At 33.0% G+C, this 18,837-nt stretch overlaps 1 protein-coding gene across 1 annotated transcript in view; it reads left to right on the plus strand.

The window, feature by feature from the left end:
* The window catches only part of PTPRQ (protein tyrosine phosphatase receptor type Q), a gene marked incomplete at its 5' end in the record, with an annotated part of 205,022 nt that overhangs the window by 37,839 nt on the left and 148,346 nt on the right, over window positions 1-18,837 (plus strand). The window contains 3 exons of the mRNA XM_081310467.1: window positions 6,110-6,292; window positions 6,664-6,765; window positions 9,983-10,103. Coding sequence (XP_081166593.1) covers window positions 6,110-6,292; window positions 6,664-6,765; window positions 9,983-10,103 — 406 coding nt within the window. The remainder of the gene's footprint in view (window positions 1-6,109; window positions 6,293-6,663; window positions 6,766-9,982; window positions 10,104-18,837) is intronic.

An 18,837-nucleotide genomic window follows, 5' to 3' on the forward strand; every position in this document is an offset into this window, starting at 1 on the left:
TTTTGTTATGTGTGAACTTCTTCCTCATTTTTGATATATTTTGTAACATTGTATTTATTCATTCACTGAACATATTTTTTTCTGGATTCCATATTATATGCTACTATTACTATCTAGGTGGATATGGCAATAAACAAGACAAAGTCCCAATCTTGGAATTTAACATTCTGGAAAAGTCATAGATTTGAAAAAAAAAACAGTAAACAAATTTATGATTTTGGTGTAGTGGTAAGCTTTATGAAGAAACTAAGAAAAATACCAGAGAAGAAGAGAGATAATCATAGAATATAAAGCAAGCTACTTGAGATGTGGGTAAGAAAAATGGCCTCAGGTTGTATTTGTCCAGAAATTAATGATTTGTAGGACTAAATTAGATCAAAACAGGAAGAAAAGTATTCATGAAGGAGGAATAGCAATTGCCAATTCTGCAAATGGGGAGAATTTTTTTTGTGTGTGTGGTTGATGAAGAACTGGGCATTCCTCTCATTCAAGCAGTATGAGTTATTGGTAGAAAATTGGCAGTTGAGGACAGAGACATGCAGAGGCAAATTGTAGGTTCTTGGGAGCCATTCCAAGAAGTTTGGAGTTTAATTTTAACCAGAAGGTACTGGAGAATTAAGAAAAAAGAACACGATATGAACAATTTTGGAAAGTTTCTGCTGAGTATGTTAGATATGGGAATGAAGAGGAAAATCATGGTTATTGGATTATTGGTCTGGGTGAATGGTAATGCCATTTACTGAAGGTAAATCCTAGGAAGAGGTCAGTTTGGAGAAAATTCAAGAGTTCCCTTTTAGACACATTTGGGATATCCAAGTACCCTGTCATAAAACAATGGGGTAAATAAGTTTAAATCTCAAAAAATACACAATTTAAAGGCATTACCATATTTATAGTATTTGAAGTCAATAGACAAGATGAAGTCACATGAGGATGAATATAGAAAGAGATGATGAGTAGCATATAACTGTATCCTGGCCAATACAATATAGACATTGGGAAATCAAGGAAGAGCCAGTGAAGGACTAAGCAAAAGTTACCAGTGAAGAAGAAGAAAATTCTGGAGATCATGTCTTGGAATCCAAGTAAATTCATATTTTTCAGTTAGAAGGAATATATTTCTTATTTCAAAAAATGCAGTTGAGAAGTGAAGAAAAATGAGAGCATACAATTGATTGGTGGTTTGGCAGGATGGAGGTCATCAGTGACTTCATGTGTGTAGGTTTCATAGAAAGGAATGGGAAAACAATCCTCACTAAAGTGTGATGAAGAGAGAACAATAGGTAAAAAAGTGTAACAATTTGAGTAAAGACAGATTTTTGAGTTTTGATAGCAAGTGAAGGATAGAAGGGAGGAGCAATAACTGAAGGGTGAGTGGAATTGAAGGAGATTGATTTTTTTTTACCATGATGCACATTACAATGCATGTGTGTTCGAGTATACATCTGAATAGTTTCACATTGTAAAGTCTTTCAATAGCCAGGAGGAATGGAATATAATGCAGTAGTGGAGGCTAGGCCTTGGAAAGCAGAAAGGAGAATAGGCATCTAAAGGAAAACTTGTGGTAGGAAGATAATTTAGTTTTGAGTTTGTAAAATTTATGTTTTGTAAAATGAGAAGCAAATTTATGAGTTTGTAAAATGAGAAGCAAATTTATCAGGTTAGAATAAGGAAGGGAGAGGCTCAGGGAGAGAGGGGATGGTGAAAACACACCTAGTGGCAGACTGAACTAACTAAAAAAAATTTAAAAAATGTGTACCAGGCAATGCAAAAGACTCCTTTGAGAGGATAAATTGAAGTGTGTTTTTTCTGCATAGAGTGGTTTTTGGTGCATCCATTTTTAAATGCTACCATGGGGATGTAGAAGTAGTATAGAGTTTGATTTCGCCTGAGTTGAAGTTTTGCCAGGAAAGTAACATAGAAATGGAAGGAGTCAGTGGAAATTGCTAGGGAAAGATTAGAGTGACTCTGTGCTCTACATAAGGAAGGTGATGGGCAGTGAAAAAGGGTCAAAGAATTTGGGGATGGGGAATTCAAGAGTCAGTAAGCTTTGAGCCAGGTGGTGGTACCCAAGAGAAGAGAACTGAGAGCCAATGGTAATGGCCAGGTTTCAGGTGTTGCTATGAAAGCCAGTGGTTAGGGTGTGGTGAAGTGGTTAGGGTGTGGAGGAAGAGCACTGGCATTAGGAAGACCAAGGAACATGGAGTCCAGAGAACTGGGCAGATTATTTGCATGGATACTGACATCTCTAAGACTGGTAGAGAGAAAATAAGTCACCAAGGTGACAACATCTTTAAGCTTTGGGGGAAATGGTGCCAGATGATTGTTTTAGGAAAGTGACATAAGTGATTTAAGTGAGGTCAGTTAGGAAGATGTCTCAACAATGCTTGATAAAATTTGTCTGCAAAGGATCTATGATTCTTTAGTAAGAAAGAAGGAGAAAAAAAATCTGCATATGGAAAAGAAGAGTAATATATGTGACTACCCAACTCCTGGACCCTATGGTTAGAGGGATTATAAGAACAAGTCTGGTACCTGAGAGAGCTCAAGTGTTATGTACTCAATAGGTTTAAAGTTTTGTTTAGAACCAGAAGATAATGGAAGCATTCACAGTGGGTTTTGAGGATTTTTCTCAGTATGGTGGATTGGCTTAAAGTGACAGTGGAGATTTAGGATGTTGGGAAGGGGAGTAGGATTATATTGCTATATGTTGTTATGTCTAACTATGCATTGAATAATAATTTCCCAAAGTCTTGACATTCTTATGTCAGTTTTTCCTATTAAATCTGCCTTCGATGTCACATACCCTATAACTGATACTATATACCCTATAATAATTGAGGGGACACATTGTCTATGCTTTCAAAGTTTCTAAGTTTTGTTACTCTAACCACATTTATAAGTAATAATTTTTATACCCATTTTATTTAAAATACTGATAATAAATGGCTAAATTTCTTTTTTTGAAAGAAAAGAATATTAATAACAGGACTCTAAAATGGCAATAATGCTTACGTACTTATTTTATACTGTTTAATCCCTCCCCTAAATAGTCATTATTGTTATTGTTCTATACAGGCAATTTTTAAGCCATAATCTTCATAATTGTGGTCTTTCATCTTGGGCAAATATTTTTTTTTAAATGTACCTAGCCAGATGTGATGATGCCTGATGTAATCCCAGCTACTCTACCAAAGAGACTGAGGCAGGAGGGTCTCAAGTTTGAGGTTAACCTGGGCAATTTAGCAAGACTCTGTGAATAAACAAATAGATAAATAAATGAATAGGGCTGGGGATGTAGCTCAGTGGTAGAGTGTCTCTGAATTCAGTATCCAGTATGCATTATAAATAAGTAAGTAAGTACCTAAACTATATTGTTTATCATTTCTTTTACTGGAGGTGTTAATAGTATTTTCTCTCAGTTATTGCTTATTTGAATACGTTTTTGTTTCACCCTTGGTTATTTTTCTGTGTATAGAATTCTAGTAGTTCTTCAGTTCTTGTCAATTGTCAGTCTGTCATTCCTTAATTGATTTGTCTTCTTTCTGGTGCCTTTAAGATCTTCTCTTCTTTGATCTTCTATATTTTCACAATGCGTTAAAACATGATTTTTTAAAAGCAAATTTCTTTCTATTGATTTATTGAGATTTCTTCTTCTGAACTCTGACATCTTTCAAAAATTTTGAAGTCTCAGCCATTATCCCTTCAGATATTTCTTTACTTCATTCTGTTATTTTGGACCCCTTCAGCAGATCATTTATATTTTTCAACTACCATTCTACACTTTTCCCCAATTTTTTCTTTGAGCCGCACACTCTTTTTAATTGCTGATGAATATTTTACTGAAAGTAATGTAAATGTTTTAAATTATAATTTTCTGTGACAGTTGATAAATCCCACTTTGCATGCTTTATATAAGTATACATTTAAACTTTTTCTATGATTATAAAACAAATACCCAATGAACATACTCTGTTCTCGTATAGGACTTTACATTAACTGGTAATAACTTTGCTGGTGTCATTCTGAGTTCTTTTACATTATCTATTTTCCACATTTTTATTGGTGTGTTATTGTTATACATAGTAATTGGATTTGCTGTTACATATTTGTACTATTGTATGAATTGGTTTGCTTTATCTCTTCTTTTTAGGTATACATAACAGAGTATATTTTAATATATTTATATAAACATGAAGTATGTCTTATTCTAATTAGGAGCCCAGTCTTGTGGATGTAGATGATGTGGAGATTCACTCTGGTAACAGTCATATATGTACATACAGAAATTATGTCAGATTCATTCCACTGTCTTTCCTATTTGAGCTACCCTCTTGCTAATTTCTTTGAAACTACTATCATTTAAATGAATTCTCTTCATCTATTTAATCTGCTTTTTTAAATTTCAGTTATTTTGTTCTTCTGTTTTAGAAAATGTATTTGGATCCATTCCATACGTATCTATATTATTTATTGTTATTTATATAGAGTACTTTGCTGATATTTTAAAAACATTTAATTTTTTGAAATATACTGAACATTTAATAATTTTCATATCTGAAGCCTTTAGATAATTACTGTGTGTGTGTGTGTGTGTGTGTGTGTGTGTGTGTTATTTTTTCCTTCTTCTTTGCTGACTTTTACTGTTGGTGTTATTAGTGATTTTTGTTTGTGTATTGGTGATTTTTTTTTCAGTGAGCTCATATTTCCACTTTATCTGTGAGTAATTTACGTGGTTTGAATTGAAGTTGAGTTCTTCCAGGGAGGATTTATATTTATTTCATATAGTTGCTCAGGAGTAAGGGCACAGTTTCATTTTAGTCTAAATTCTGAAATAGAGATTTCTTTAGGTTATATACAAGTATCATGGATTTAAGCCATATATGCTCTTGGGGATAGGCTTGTAATTCCAAAACGGCATATTTTTTTATTTTCTGCCTTTTCACTCAGAAATGTCAGAAGGAAAATGTTTCTATTCTCTCTTCTACGTGTGTTCTTTCCTCTGTTCATTAGGATTTATTTCTACCAGCCACTGAGAATGAGGGCACCCCATTGCTGGTCCTGGGGATCCCACTCACTTGAACTCTGTGGCTTCCACAGAGATATTCATTGTGTCCCCTGGAGTTCTCCAATATATTGGTTCTTGTTGAAATTGCATTTTGGGGGGGGGGGGGTTCCAGCTCTTTATGCAAGGATATTCCTTCTCTTTCAACATCCCTAAGGCTTTATATTCTTTCTGTGGAAGTCTACACAAATGTTAATAAGGAAAATGCAGTACTGTCAGGATAATGGGCACTTATAAGGCAAGGTTGGTTAGTACAGCTTCCTTCTCTGGATTCCTGTTTTCACTATGTTTATGTGTTTTCTGTTTTAATTTTTTGCTTCTTCTTTGGCCACCACTAATTTCTTTTTTGTCAACTCTGAAATTTCTTAAAGAAAATTTGTTTTAATGTTATACAGAGTTTTATTTTTATTTTTAATAAGATATGAGGGTAGAGTATGTTTTCCCATATTTTGCCAGAATTAGAATCCCATATATAGTTTTTATAATTGAATATGCACAGAGAGTCATTTTATGAATATTATATTTGATATAATAGGAACACTATTAAATGCAGAAAACTAATATTTTATTTACTGATGCCCTCTATTCTTAGGAGACAATTTTGCTGCTAGGTTATACTCTGCAGCATCAGATCTAGGAGATGTTCCTTGTCTTGTCAGAGAATTTGCTATGGTCTGAAACTAACCTGTTAAGCTTTTTTAAAAAAGTATTATTAATGAAGAACAAAATCAATTTTTAAGTGCTTTCCTGTTCTCTTTCTAGCATTTGCATTTTCAGCAGTTCAAAACAGCTTTTACAGTATTAAATCTCTTAATAAATGTATAATCCTGTGTTATTCTGCAGAATCATTGTATGCATTTTCCTTTGAAATTGTTTTCCTGTACACTTGTGCAAGGTCCAATTTTTATACACCTTGATCCATTCAGGGTATATATGATAATCACACTCTTGTTAATTTTGTATATAAATATTCTAGAGAATTTTAGCAGAAAAGATTTTTAGGATGAAATTGTTTTATGCCATTATGTGTTTTATTTTATCCAGTGCCCAGTAGTGCACCAGAAAATATTACTTACAAAAATATTTCTTCTGGAGAAATTGAGATATCATTCCTTCCACCACATAGTCCCAATGGAATTATACAAAAATATACAATTTATCTCAAGAGGAGTAATGGAAATGAGGAAAAAAGTATAAATACAACCTCTTTGACCCAGAACATTAAAGGTAAAAGAACAAATCAAATGCTGAATATTTACATTTATATTGACAGTGTGGCCTCAAAATATTAACTGAATTTTACATTATAAATGGTTTTAGTGTAGTTATTTCTACACAGGGTATGAAAATTCTTTTTGGTACAATATGCCAGGAGTTTATTGCATGTTATATGAAAGAATTTTCTACATTAATTCTTTTCTACATTATCCTATATTTTTTTCTCTCATAATAGGAATTACTACTACTATATAATTACATTTTATTCAATTTTTACTTGGGGGAAATTGTGGAATTGAGAACCATTTCATAGTCTGACTCTCTCACATTCTTAAAGGATATTTCTAAATGTCAAACTTATTCATTTTATTTCTCTTTAGGACTGAAAAAATATACCCAATATGTAATTGAGATGTCTGCTAGTACACTCAAAGGTGAAGGAGTTCGGAGTGCACCCATAGGCATATTGACTGAGGAAGATGGTAAATATAAAAGTGCATACTGATAATCTGTGATTCCATAACATTTCAAGAAACACATATATAAAATGAATCCTAATGTAAATATTCCCCTAGCCTCACCTATCAGTATGTCCCATAACGTGATTATATAAAGATTACATTGTTATGTTATACGTGAAGCTAGTTAAGTAAGATTTACATTAAATAAATTCAGATATAAAATGCTTTTTAAAATTTTGAAGTCATCAGTATTCTGAAAAAGCCCAATATGTTTTTCTTTTTTTTTAATTGCTTTTAATTTTTAAATACATGACAGCAGAATGCATCATAATTCTTATTACACATATAGAATACAATTTTTCATATCTTGGTTTGTATATAAAGTATGTTCACACCAATTCATGTCTTCATTCACGTACTTTGGATAATGATGTCCATCACATTCCACCATCATTGCTAACCCCCTGCCCCCTCCCTTCCCCTCCCACCCCTCTGCCCTATCTAGAATTTATCTATTCATCCCATGCTCCCTCCTCCTACCCCACTATGAGTCAGTCACCTTATATCAAAGAAAACACTCACCATTTGTTTTTTGGGGATTGGCTAACTTCACTTAGCATTATCTTCTCCAACTGCATTGGAGAAAAGATAGCCTCTTCAACAAATGGTCCTGGGAAAACTGGAAATCCATATGCAACGCAATGAAATTGAACCCCTGTCAAACTGGATCAAGGACCTAGGAATTAAGCCAGAGACTCTCCATCTATTAGAAGAAAAAGTAGGCCCTAATCTTCATGTGGGATTAGGCCCCAACTTCCTTAATAAGACTCCTATAGCGCAAGAATTAAAACCAAGAATCAATAAATGGGATGGACTCAAACTAAAAAGTTTCTTCTCAGCAAAAGAAACTATCTGTGAGGTGAACAGAGGGCCTACATTTTGAGAGCAAATTTTTACTCTTCACACAATATGTTTTTCATGGGAACTTTTAGAGCTAAATATTTGGTTTGAATGACTTGAATATTAAATGATGTATGCTACCACTGTGTCTTTCCACTTTCACATTTATAAAAACATGCATTTATATAAGTTTTAGAGAAGATTCTGTATATGACAACTTTAAGCATTTTTAAAATGGCATTAGAATTAGCTTTATAATGAATTCAGGCTGTTTTCCAAGTTTCTCAACATAATTGGCCCTGAATGTTATTAGTCTTCACATTGAATATTTACATATACTCTTTCCTAACCTGAATAAAATCAGCTTTTCCACTGAGACCACTTTACGTTGGCATCTCACAAGGTGATTAGATTTGTATCATGTTAAGAAAATGACTTTTGAGGGCTATAGTTGGTATTAGGATTTGGATTTTATATTTTATATTTTATACACTGTATATTTTGAAACAATTAGGGTTTTTTTTTTTATAAAAGGAATTCCTGTTGCCATGAGGGGTGGATCTGGATGCCTCTTAAGTGTTTATGGAGTTTTTTCCCTTCCTTTCTTTCTTTCAAGATTCCTACCTTTTAGCTAGCCTGTACCCTGTCGATGTTGAACATCTCCCTAGCATCACTCATAAGGGAGGAATGTACATTAGACACTTCCAAAAGGATGAAAGCTTTTTTCCCCTGCATTCCTGTTACTCTATTCAAAATAACAAAGACTTGGGGACCCTTTGCTTCTTTTGCAAGTTCCTTTCCTCTTTAACTTTCACCAAAGTATTTCACCAAAGTGTCCTGGTACTTTGCACTGGGCTGCCCCAGTTTCTAAGTGCAGTGCTCTTATGAGTTAGTTGTCCCTTGTCATTGTCTATATTTATTGTACTTACTCTCCATCAAAGCTGTCTGTCTGAATTTTCATTTCTTTCATTTATAGATTCTCCTTGTTCTCAAAGTGCAGATTAACTTTATAAATAAATCCTTCCCAGTATGTCAATGATGGAAGAGTAAGGGTGAAGGTTAGCTCTCTTTCTTAGATATGATCTATGATAACATGTACTAAATAATTTTAACAATGCCCTTCTGGAAATAGTACTCACTCTTTTATCTATAATATAGTCAAATAGTCCTAATGGTGAGAATTTGAGATTTTATATGAAGGAATCAGGCCATACTGGACATACATTTTGTGTAGTCAGAGCTTTTACCAGTCAAGTCAAGACTCCAACTTGTGTTATGTATCTGAATTACGCAGGCTGTTAAAAGTGTAGACTTTTGAGGTAAACATCCATCTAAGTTCTTGACCAAGTTATATGATTAATGAAGATCAGGGTAGAGAATGGCTTTTTTATTGAAAAGAGTGATCTATCCATGAACTATATATCAATTAACACAGTTAAAAGGTCTGAACATATTCTCAAAATCTGTATTAGCTACCTATGAGTTTACTTTTCATTCATAACTGCAACAGTGAACCAAATTTTGGTGAGTTATACTATTTTATATGCAAAAAAGTTGTATTTTCAGTTTTAAGACATTATTGTACAGTAATACAGCAGATGAGAATTGCTCTCTAAATGTTTTGTCCAAATGGAAATAAAAATTTGTCTTACCAGGTTGCAGTAATTGTTTATACCACTTATTCCATGTTGAATAGCTAATTTTTTGTGTTCTTATATTGTTATAGCAGAATTACAAGTAGATCCTATTTTTTTCTTGTTTTTGTGCTACATTGGTGTTTCTTTTGAAAACTATTCAATTTTGAAGACTCAGTGAATACATTTGATATGACTTTACAGTTTAATGGCACAACTGAAATTGAGGAATGTAGTTTTCCTTAATGAGGTCAGTCATTTTAACTGTTTTCCCAATGTAATGCTTATTCCTTTTCCATTTCTTGGATGTGTGATTTTGCCCCCAAGACTCTTTATTGTCTGGAGAGCTTTTGGCTGTACATTGTATTTATTCACCCCAATAAAGTTTTCATTTGTATTAGAGGATGCTCATTTACCACGATGTACTTGAATAGTAGGTGAGTCACTGTGACATATCCCTTGTTCTATTTTCTCATGAAATATTTTTTTCCATTGAATCACAGAAACAGATGTTCTGACACCACCATGCAAAATCTTCTTTTATCATCTCATTTGAAAGTAAACAGACTGTTGTTCCTGTGAAAAAAAGCTCTGAACATGATTCATTTACCAGAAAGTTTTTCATTTAAAAAAACCTATTTCCATCTTAACCTTTTCTTATATGTGTTTAATGAAATGCATTATTCTATGTACCCACTTTTCAGCTCCTGATTCTCCCCCTCAAGATTTCTCTGTAAAACAGTTGTCTGGTGTCACAGTGAAGTTGTCATGGAAACCACCTCTGGAGCCAAATGGAATTATCCTCTATTACACAGTTTATGTCTGGTAAGATTTTTTTTTTTTTTGGAAATAGTTCTGAGAACAAATATTAATCTGTAACATGATAGGAATGTAGTTTTTTATTTCAGAATGTGATGCTGCATTAGGAACCTGATTATTAATAGGTTAGTTAATTTGCTTTTATTAAGAAGTAAGTTTTCCTCATATTATGTAGTAGTCCAAGCACAAATAATATAATTTTTGCAGTTTAAAAAAAGCAATAATGTTATGGACAATTACACTAATTATACTCTTAAAAGTCTGATACACCAATTTGTATGATTACAAGCATATAATTTTAAACTCTTCTAAATTTTTACATGAATATCATGCCACTGTCTTTTAAAGTTTCTTTAAGGAAAAAAAATCAATTAAAATTTTTTCAGAAATCTGTTAAGGCCAGTTTTCCATTGAGAGGTACTAAGCATGTTTATTTTTTCTCATCCCTTATGTGCTGATTGCTTATTTATCTTTCATTTGTGAAAAAACAGTGTGTCTTGTGATGGCTGTCTTGCTTCATGAAAACTCAGCAGATTAAAATCTTCCCTTTGATCTAATGTAAGTCCTCTTAGGAGGACTCACCAGTTATGTAACACATTTCCTAATGAATTTTAAATATTTCTACTTAGAAAATGAAATACTTTATAAAACAGACATTTCCTTTCTTTTATATTTCTGATTTGGAAGGCCCAACCTTGAATGAGAGGCTACAATATTTTAAAGTCTATTTTTCTTTCATAAATTAAGATTTTTCTCTTCGTATTCCCCTTTTAAGCCTTTTTCTTACTGTTCTTGAGAGATACATATCCTTGTGTTTTTTTATTGCTTGATTCTTAGTCATTTTGTCATGTTATGGCAAAATTGGGAGTATCATAAAAGATGTTAGTGAAAAGGAAGCAGTGGGAAGAAGTTAACCCCCCTACCCACATTAACCTACTCCTTCTTTCATTTGGCAATATTGTTAGAATACTTAAATGCATATGAACAAGACACACACAAGACCCACTCCTCCAAGGAACTTGGATTCTGAAGAGATAACTTGATTATATACCCATAAACAGAAATGAATGGATCTCATGGAAAAGAGGATTGCTTTTGATAGAATGTTCCCAGAAGACCTTGTTGAAAAGGTGGCATTAAAGTGTGTTCTGAATCACAAGAAGGAGCTTCTTACATGTGATGATCTGCAGAAGGGAGCTTTCCAGAGAGAGAGAGAGAGAGAGAGAGAATAAATATCAGCTATCTTTGCTCTGTGGGGAAATGTAGCTTGTCATTTTGAAGACCAGAGAGGCCACTGTTGCTGGGGATTTGGGCACCATTGAAGAGTAATATAGAGGGCAGAAGGAAGAAAAAATTTAAGAACTAAGCATGATGGGAATTTGGTCCTAATTTTAAATAAAATGGGAGTTATGGAGTGTTTCAAGGACTTTGAGGTTTTTTACAGAAAATGAATTGTAGGGGGTGAAGTTGTTAGCAGGGTCCAAGGTAGGAAGATATTTTAGTAGTGTTGGCAAGAGATGATAACAGAGTAGAAGAGAGAGTGGGCATCTCTTAGCTGTGGAAGACAAGCTGATATGACTTGGTGATACATTGGCTGTAGAGATTAAAAGAAAGAAAGGGGAGGGGGGAGGAATCAAGAGTGGTGAATCCTAGACATTTATGTCATTTACTAAGTTAGAAAAAAATTTAAGCAAAATGGGTTGATAAAAGGAGAGAATAATTAACCTTTTTCACTTATATTATCACAAAATTTTTCTGCCTTTGGTTTCCAGTCCCACATTGTGAGAACCGTGGTCCTCTGTAGTGACCAGGTTTCTCTTCCCAGAGCCTCAGCTATTCTTGGCATAATGTGTAGCACATATGTGGCTGGAGACCATATTCTAAAGGATGCTGTTTACCTGTTTCTTCTCTTTTCTGGGTGTGACCTGTTATGGTCCATGGGAGCCACCTACTCTAGGAACTTTGCAAAGATTCTACTTGTTTTGAATTCTGAAATGCATAGTAGCCAGACTTATTGAAAATAATTAATAGCACTTATTATATTACTTAAGAATATAGCCAGGCTAGAATTTTATATGCTGCAATTTAGATGTCATATAAAACATAACTTTATTTTCTATAGCATGTTCCCTGTGTGTGTGTGTGTGTGTGTGTGTGTGTTGTTTTTTGTTTGTTTTTGCCATAATGATGGGGGATGGTAAATGTCCTTATTTGAGATAACTCATTCTTTTCTCTTTCTCCCTCTGGGCTTGGTTCAATCTCTCTTGGGGTGTTTATTCAATCAGTTCAAAGTCTCACTCCCTGCTTGTACTTTTTATCTCATCTTTCAGAGGTATCCATTCTTAGTCTCTCTTCTCAAGATAGATTTTAGGTGCAACAGAAAGGAAAGGGAGTGAGGAATTCCAGGTTTGTGAAGTTGTAATTCATCTAACTTGGCAATCTTGGGAATTATTCCAGTACTGACTTGTAGTCATAGTTTCTAGTTTTAAGGTTTTTATTTTCCTTTTTAACTTGGTTCAGCCTCAGTGCTTGTCTTAGTCCCCTGATTCTTCTGGAAAGTATGCTTTGATGGTCAGGTAGCTAGATATGTTCCACTGTGTCCTCTGTCCCAGTCAGCAGTGTGCAGTGTTTAGGAAAATTACTTCCACATCCTTCTTCCATTCTCAGTCATCTGCTGGAGGAACTCTTAGGTCTGCAGAGTGCCATACTGAACAGAGCTTTCTTAAGGGTTTGCATTTTTTCTTTCACTGCTAAAAAGAAGCAGGACTCTCTTTACATTGAAGCAAACCCTCTATGCCCTGAGATTTCCCTCCCAAACCTATTTGGGTATTTTTATCATTTAAGATCCCAGGATACTCTAGTCTGACTAGTTTGCTCTTTTCTGCTTATTTCTTTGTAGTAAAAGGTGTTTTCTTTGACTTAACTGATAGAATTGTCCTTACTTTTTATATCAGGTCTTAAATATAAAACTCTGTGGTTTCAAATCATCTAGAGTTGTGCAAGTGGAATGTCAGAAACACTTATCTCTCAACAAAACTTGGGTTTGTTTATACACAAACACACATACCTGTGTACTTCAAGTTCTACTGTTCATTGTGATATTTAGGATATAAAACTAGCATTAAATAACTAACGTAAATTGAATTATTACTTGTTGAATGGATGATGAATGAAGAGTATGTTTTAAGAGTTAGAGACTCAAAATTGACTTTTTTTTTGTCATTTCTGCCATAATTCCACTGTAGAATTCAAATAATGAATTCTACAGTGAAATTGATCACATAAAGAAAAAAACACAAAAGGAGACATATTTAAGAATATTATCTGAAACATATATAAATTATAATGAAGTATATATTTTTAAGTATTTTTAAGTTTCCAACATCTTCTTACTAAAATACTTTTTGGCAGCTTTAGCCAATATTGCTAAGTGAATGGTCATAATTCTGGATTCTCTCATTAGTGATTACTAATACTCTTTTTGGGCTCTTGCCATAATCAATTTTATTGAGAAGATATGAAGCAGGTATTGATATAATGAACATGGATTTGAGTCAGTGAGGTGGGATTAAATCTTGACTTCACTGCTCAATTATCTGTGTGTTTTCTGAAAATATGAATAAATAGTGGATGTCATAAATGGCAGGACCCCTGTTTCAAGGGTCCCTATTTCTCTTTTAGTTCTCATTTATAATAGTTCAGTTGCTCTAATAATTACAAATTCTTCTAAGTATACTCTTCTGGGTGTTTTTTAAAGTGTGTTTTCAAAATAAAGGCTGTGTATTATATTTGTTATACTGGGTGACTTCTCTCTTTGTCATGAATATTTCTGTACAGAATAGCTCATGAGGGATCATGTGTAATTTATTTCCACTACTGTATGAGTCACATTTGGTTTATAGATGATGTGTTCAGAATTGGTTTTAATCCATTGCATTTAAAAATGATTTTTCCTTCTAAAGTTTGCTTTTGCAATAACTTTGTTCATCTATCAAGATGGTAAAGTTGCATTTTTCCTCAGTGATTTCAATAAATTATGTTTTCAAATGATGCACAGTCCTTGCATTCTGAGGGCAACCACCATTTAATAAATGTGTATTTATTAGAGTACTATAAATTTATTCTCTTATATTTTAAATTGAGGCATAGTGTTCTAGTAAACTAATATAAAGCTTATTCACTTACTATATTTTTTAATTCAAGGTAGATTTGTTTAACAGTTTTGCTTTCATAAGTGTCAATAAAATTTAACAGTTTTTTCCAAAATTTCCACGTGAATGTCCCAAAAAATATTGCTAAAATATTGTGGAATGAAAGTGATGCTAAAAACTCTAGCTATATATGAATCTTGACTTTAAAATGTTTCTAATTTTTCTTAATAATAAGTATGAGAGAAAAAATTTGACTCAGTTTGACAAATGTTTGCTAACCTCCCTGTGGAGATGCAAAATATTAGAACCTTAACATGATTTAGACTTATTAAAGATAAAATATATCTATGTGAAATAACTAAAAAGTACTTGCTGAGAAATAGATTTGGAAGTAAAAATTATTCAGATGCAACTCTTTATTAAATATCACTGATCAAATAATTTCCTTCATAATATAAAAACTTACCATTGTACAGGACCTTTTGTATGCTTTTAAAGTATTCCTGGTTCTGCTTCTTCTAGTTTCTAAAGATTATCACCCTATTAAACATCATCTAATGGGTAGAGAATTTAGTAATAGGAATGGGAAGGGCCCATTTTAGATTTCCTGAATTGACCTCCCATTGTGGAATAAAGGTGGTAAAGATCAGTTAATGAGTTAGAGAGGGTCTCCCTGGAGGCAGCCTGTGAAGGATTGAAGGCAGGGTACCTTTTAGGAGGTTGATTATGGAACAGAATATGGGCTAGGCTTGGGAGAGTGGGAGAAACAAAACCTAGGTAGATGGAGTCTCTAAGAGTACAAGAGTGCTTTGTAAAGATAAATGTGAGATTTCCAGTGGGATGATGAAAGCTGTGTCTCAGCTCTATCCTGCTAGTCATTTCTATGAATCACTCTGAAGCTTGGGTGCCAAAGTCACAAACAGACTATCCATGGGCCACCCATGCTACACTGGACTTACAAATAGCTCACAAATTCTAATTGTCAACAGTTAAAAACCAGTCCATACCTAGTAAAACTCCAGGTTCCTTTTGTTTCTTATAAATATCGGTATACTTGTACAGTATTTACCACAGTGAAGATGACCTGGAGTTGAATAGTGGCTGCCCTTTTAGGTGGAGCATTTGCTCTGTTTTATCATAGCTCCTAGTATTCCCTGTGTAAATCTAAACTTGTTAGTCATTTATTTTACATGTCTGAATCTTGAGTTTTTAATCTCTTAATTTAGGGAGTTTGTTTATCATATTTGTAAAATGCACAAAACTGGACTAGATAGTGATTTCTTTGCATTTCAGCCTTGGGGAACAAAATGTCCCAGAGGGCTGAAGAAAAGTACTCAATCCAGTACAGTAGTTACCATTTTAAAACATGTGTTTCAAGATAGTTTAATGAATCTGACATTATTACCCTATATGCATATGATGACAAAACCTGTGTAATTCTACATCATGTACAACCAGAAGAATGAGAAGTTTATACTCCATTTATACATGATACATCAAAGTGCATTCTATCTTCATGCATAACTAATTAAAACAAAATAAAAAAACAAATATTTTCACACATATTTTCTTAGTTATATTTGCAAAAATACCATAAATGGAAGGTATTATCTCCATATTACCCCCATTTTACAATTCTAGAAACTGAATCTTAGTGAGATTAAGGATTTACTAATGTTACAGAACTGAAGTTGACAGTCGGAAATCATACCCATGTCTGTCTTACCCCCAAATCCTGCTTTTTCCATAGCATTTGGAATAAATATTATAATTGGCATTATAAATATTATAATTGGCATAAATATTAGAAAATTGGCAGTATACTTATAAGATTAAGGAAGTCTTAATTTGGTAAAGACAGAATTGTAACAAGACTAAGCTTATTGTATCAACTTATAAGTGATATTTCTATAAAAAAATCACTGGTTTGTTATTGGTCAGCATTGGGTAATGGACGCTACCTATTATGAGAGAATGAAAGTTATACTCTTTGAAATGTCAAACCAGTTGTATTACTTGTTACTGAAGTTGGATATGGAGAAGGCAGAGCTTGTTAGGGGAACAGGGATAAGGATAGTGGAAAAACTTGGGGTTAAGACATTTGAAGAAATATTAAAAGAATGAGAATAGAGCAATATTAATAGCAGTCAGGTTTCTTTTTAGTTTTGATTACTGGACACATCCTAAATTGGCTTAAGAAAAAGCAAATTCATTGATACATGTAACTGAAATGGCGGGGGATACACTAGATGGATATAGGAACTCAATAATATCAGGAAAAGTGGGAAAAAATGAAGCTTTAGAGGTGGACAGGCCAAATATATGGAGTTCTGAGGCCAGAATGAGTAATTTGGATTTTACTGAGAGTATAATCAAATGGCCTTGGGATGTTTTCTCCAGAGATGTGATGTTTAGGTGCAAGGTTTAAATGAAAAATTAAAATCCTGTATAGTACTAAGAATCATTTAACATTTTTCTCCCCCCAGTTTACGTGTGTGTGTGTGTGTGTGTGTGTGTGTGTGTGTGTGTGTTTCTATTTATTTGGCTCTATTTTTAAGAATTCAGTTTGTCACTGAGTTATTTCAGTTACTTCCTTCTTAAATAATATGAATAGTACAAAAAATGAATATACTACTGGTATTACTCTAATAAAGACCTGAATCCTGAAAGAGCTTAGTTTTCTTTCTATAATTCTCAACCCATTCGTATTTTCTTGTTTAATAAGGACCTGTCAGTTACGTGGTAAGCTCTAGGGGAATGTGGACTAAACCTTATCATTAGTTACTGGTTCATTGTCAGGCATATAGGAAGTATTCAATACAATTTCTAAAGCAGAGTATGAAGAATCTGGAGAAGAGATCATGTGGGTGCACATCCTAATGTTTGGGTCAATATTAAGTTTCTTAGTACTTTGGATTTCCATAGTTATATGTTTCATCCTGTGTATGCTTTCTCTGATGTATTGATACCCACATGGGAATCAAAAGCTATGGAGAGAGGGTGTGAAATAGAATCCAGAACTGCCAATTTAGGGCATCGGGGTGTTTATATAATTATTGATTATAGGGAGGCTAACTTTGAGAATGAAGGATTTTAGTTGGATGAAACTAGGCTGAAGAACTAGTTTCATACTTTGGAATTCAAAACTTTTTTAATACTCAACTGGATTTATGATTCCAAATATGATTTGTGTGAATTCTGTGTAGAGATACAGAAAGAGAATTGGAAAGCAATAAGAATTTTCTCCTAAAGTATAAAGTTAAATAAAGGTGATTTCACAGAAAGTAATGATCAAATGCATTCTAGTGATGGCTTTCTGTAGCTTCTGCTTGCTTGAAGGCTAGAATCATAATTGAATCTAGAGGTTTGCCTATTCCTCAGCTTTTTTTTATAACCAAAGTTTCCAGTGTTTTACAGTAATTGAAAAGCAGATGGTTTGAAATTGTATTCTTTGGTAAGGACCAGGAATAACAATAATCTAAATTTTAGGTTAATACAAAATCCACATGTTTATATTTTAAAGCAAGGATTAAGGTTGATATCATTTAACTAAATTATAGAGTCCTAAGCAGGACTGTCTTTGAGAAATGAAGCCTTGTTATGAGAAATTAATTTTGTGATAAGGTATTTGTTACTACTGAATAAAAAAAAGAAAGAAAATGACTATAAATAAGTTGAGAGAGCACTGATTCACAAAAAACAACAAAAAATGACCACCTGGATGGCGTATTTTTTCAATTTTCCATATTTGTGATTATAATTTAGAAAGCTTTTATTAGCAGACAATCCACCACTGATTGTACTTTAAGATTTATTACACATTAAGCATTGTGCATGACCTTGGCTTTTTAGAGATTTTTTTTTAAATTTCTACTGTATTTGGCAAATTTAGGGAGGAAAATATGTCTTTCTTATTTCTTGATTTCATTCATAAGATTAATTTTATATTATATTTATTGAATCCATAACCTAATTTCTCAATAGAAAAGTGTTTTGAGATCTATTTGCACTATTTAAACCCTGCTAAATGATTGTCAAACTTCTATAGATTTAAATACAATTTAGGTCAAAATTATTTACTCATCATTATACTCTACCGTTATAGTTATTGTTTACTAAAAGTGAGTCTTCTTCCTCATAAAAATTGTATTCATTAGTTAGTACACAATGCTTTAAAGTATCAAATATGATGCTTTAGTCTCCATTTGTACAAGAGTGGATAAATATTCAATCAGAGAAGAAAAGACCAATAATTACCTGCTTGTCATTAATAATCACATTTAAGTTATAAATTTCATATGAAATTAAATTATATTGAAATTAAAAATTTACAAAAGGAGAAAGTAAAATTAATACATGGCTTTTAAACTATAATTAAAAATAATAAATATAATAATAATGAGAGAAAGTAATTGGGGTAATTGATCCAGAGAAACAAGGAAAAGCACAAGTTAATGTTATTCATGAAAAGTCAACATAACTACAGCTACTTAAAAATGAAGAGATAATAGGCTATTTTGAACAACTTTGACAACAAAGTTTCAAACTTGAGTAAAATCACAAAATCCTAGTGAGTTATAACTTACAAC

The sequence above is a fragment of the Spermophilus citellus genome (assembly GCF_964194105.1).
Source record: "Spermophilus citellus genome assembly, chromosome: 10".
NCBI lineage: Eukaryota > Metazoa > Chordata > Mammalia > Rodentia > Sciuridae > Spermophilus > Spermophilus citellus.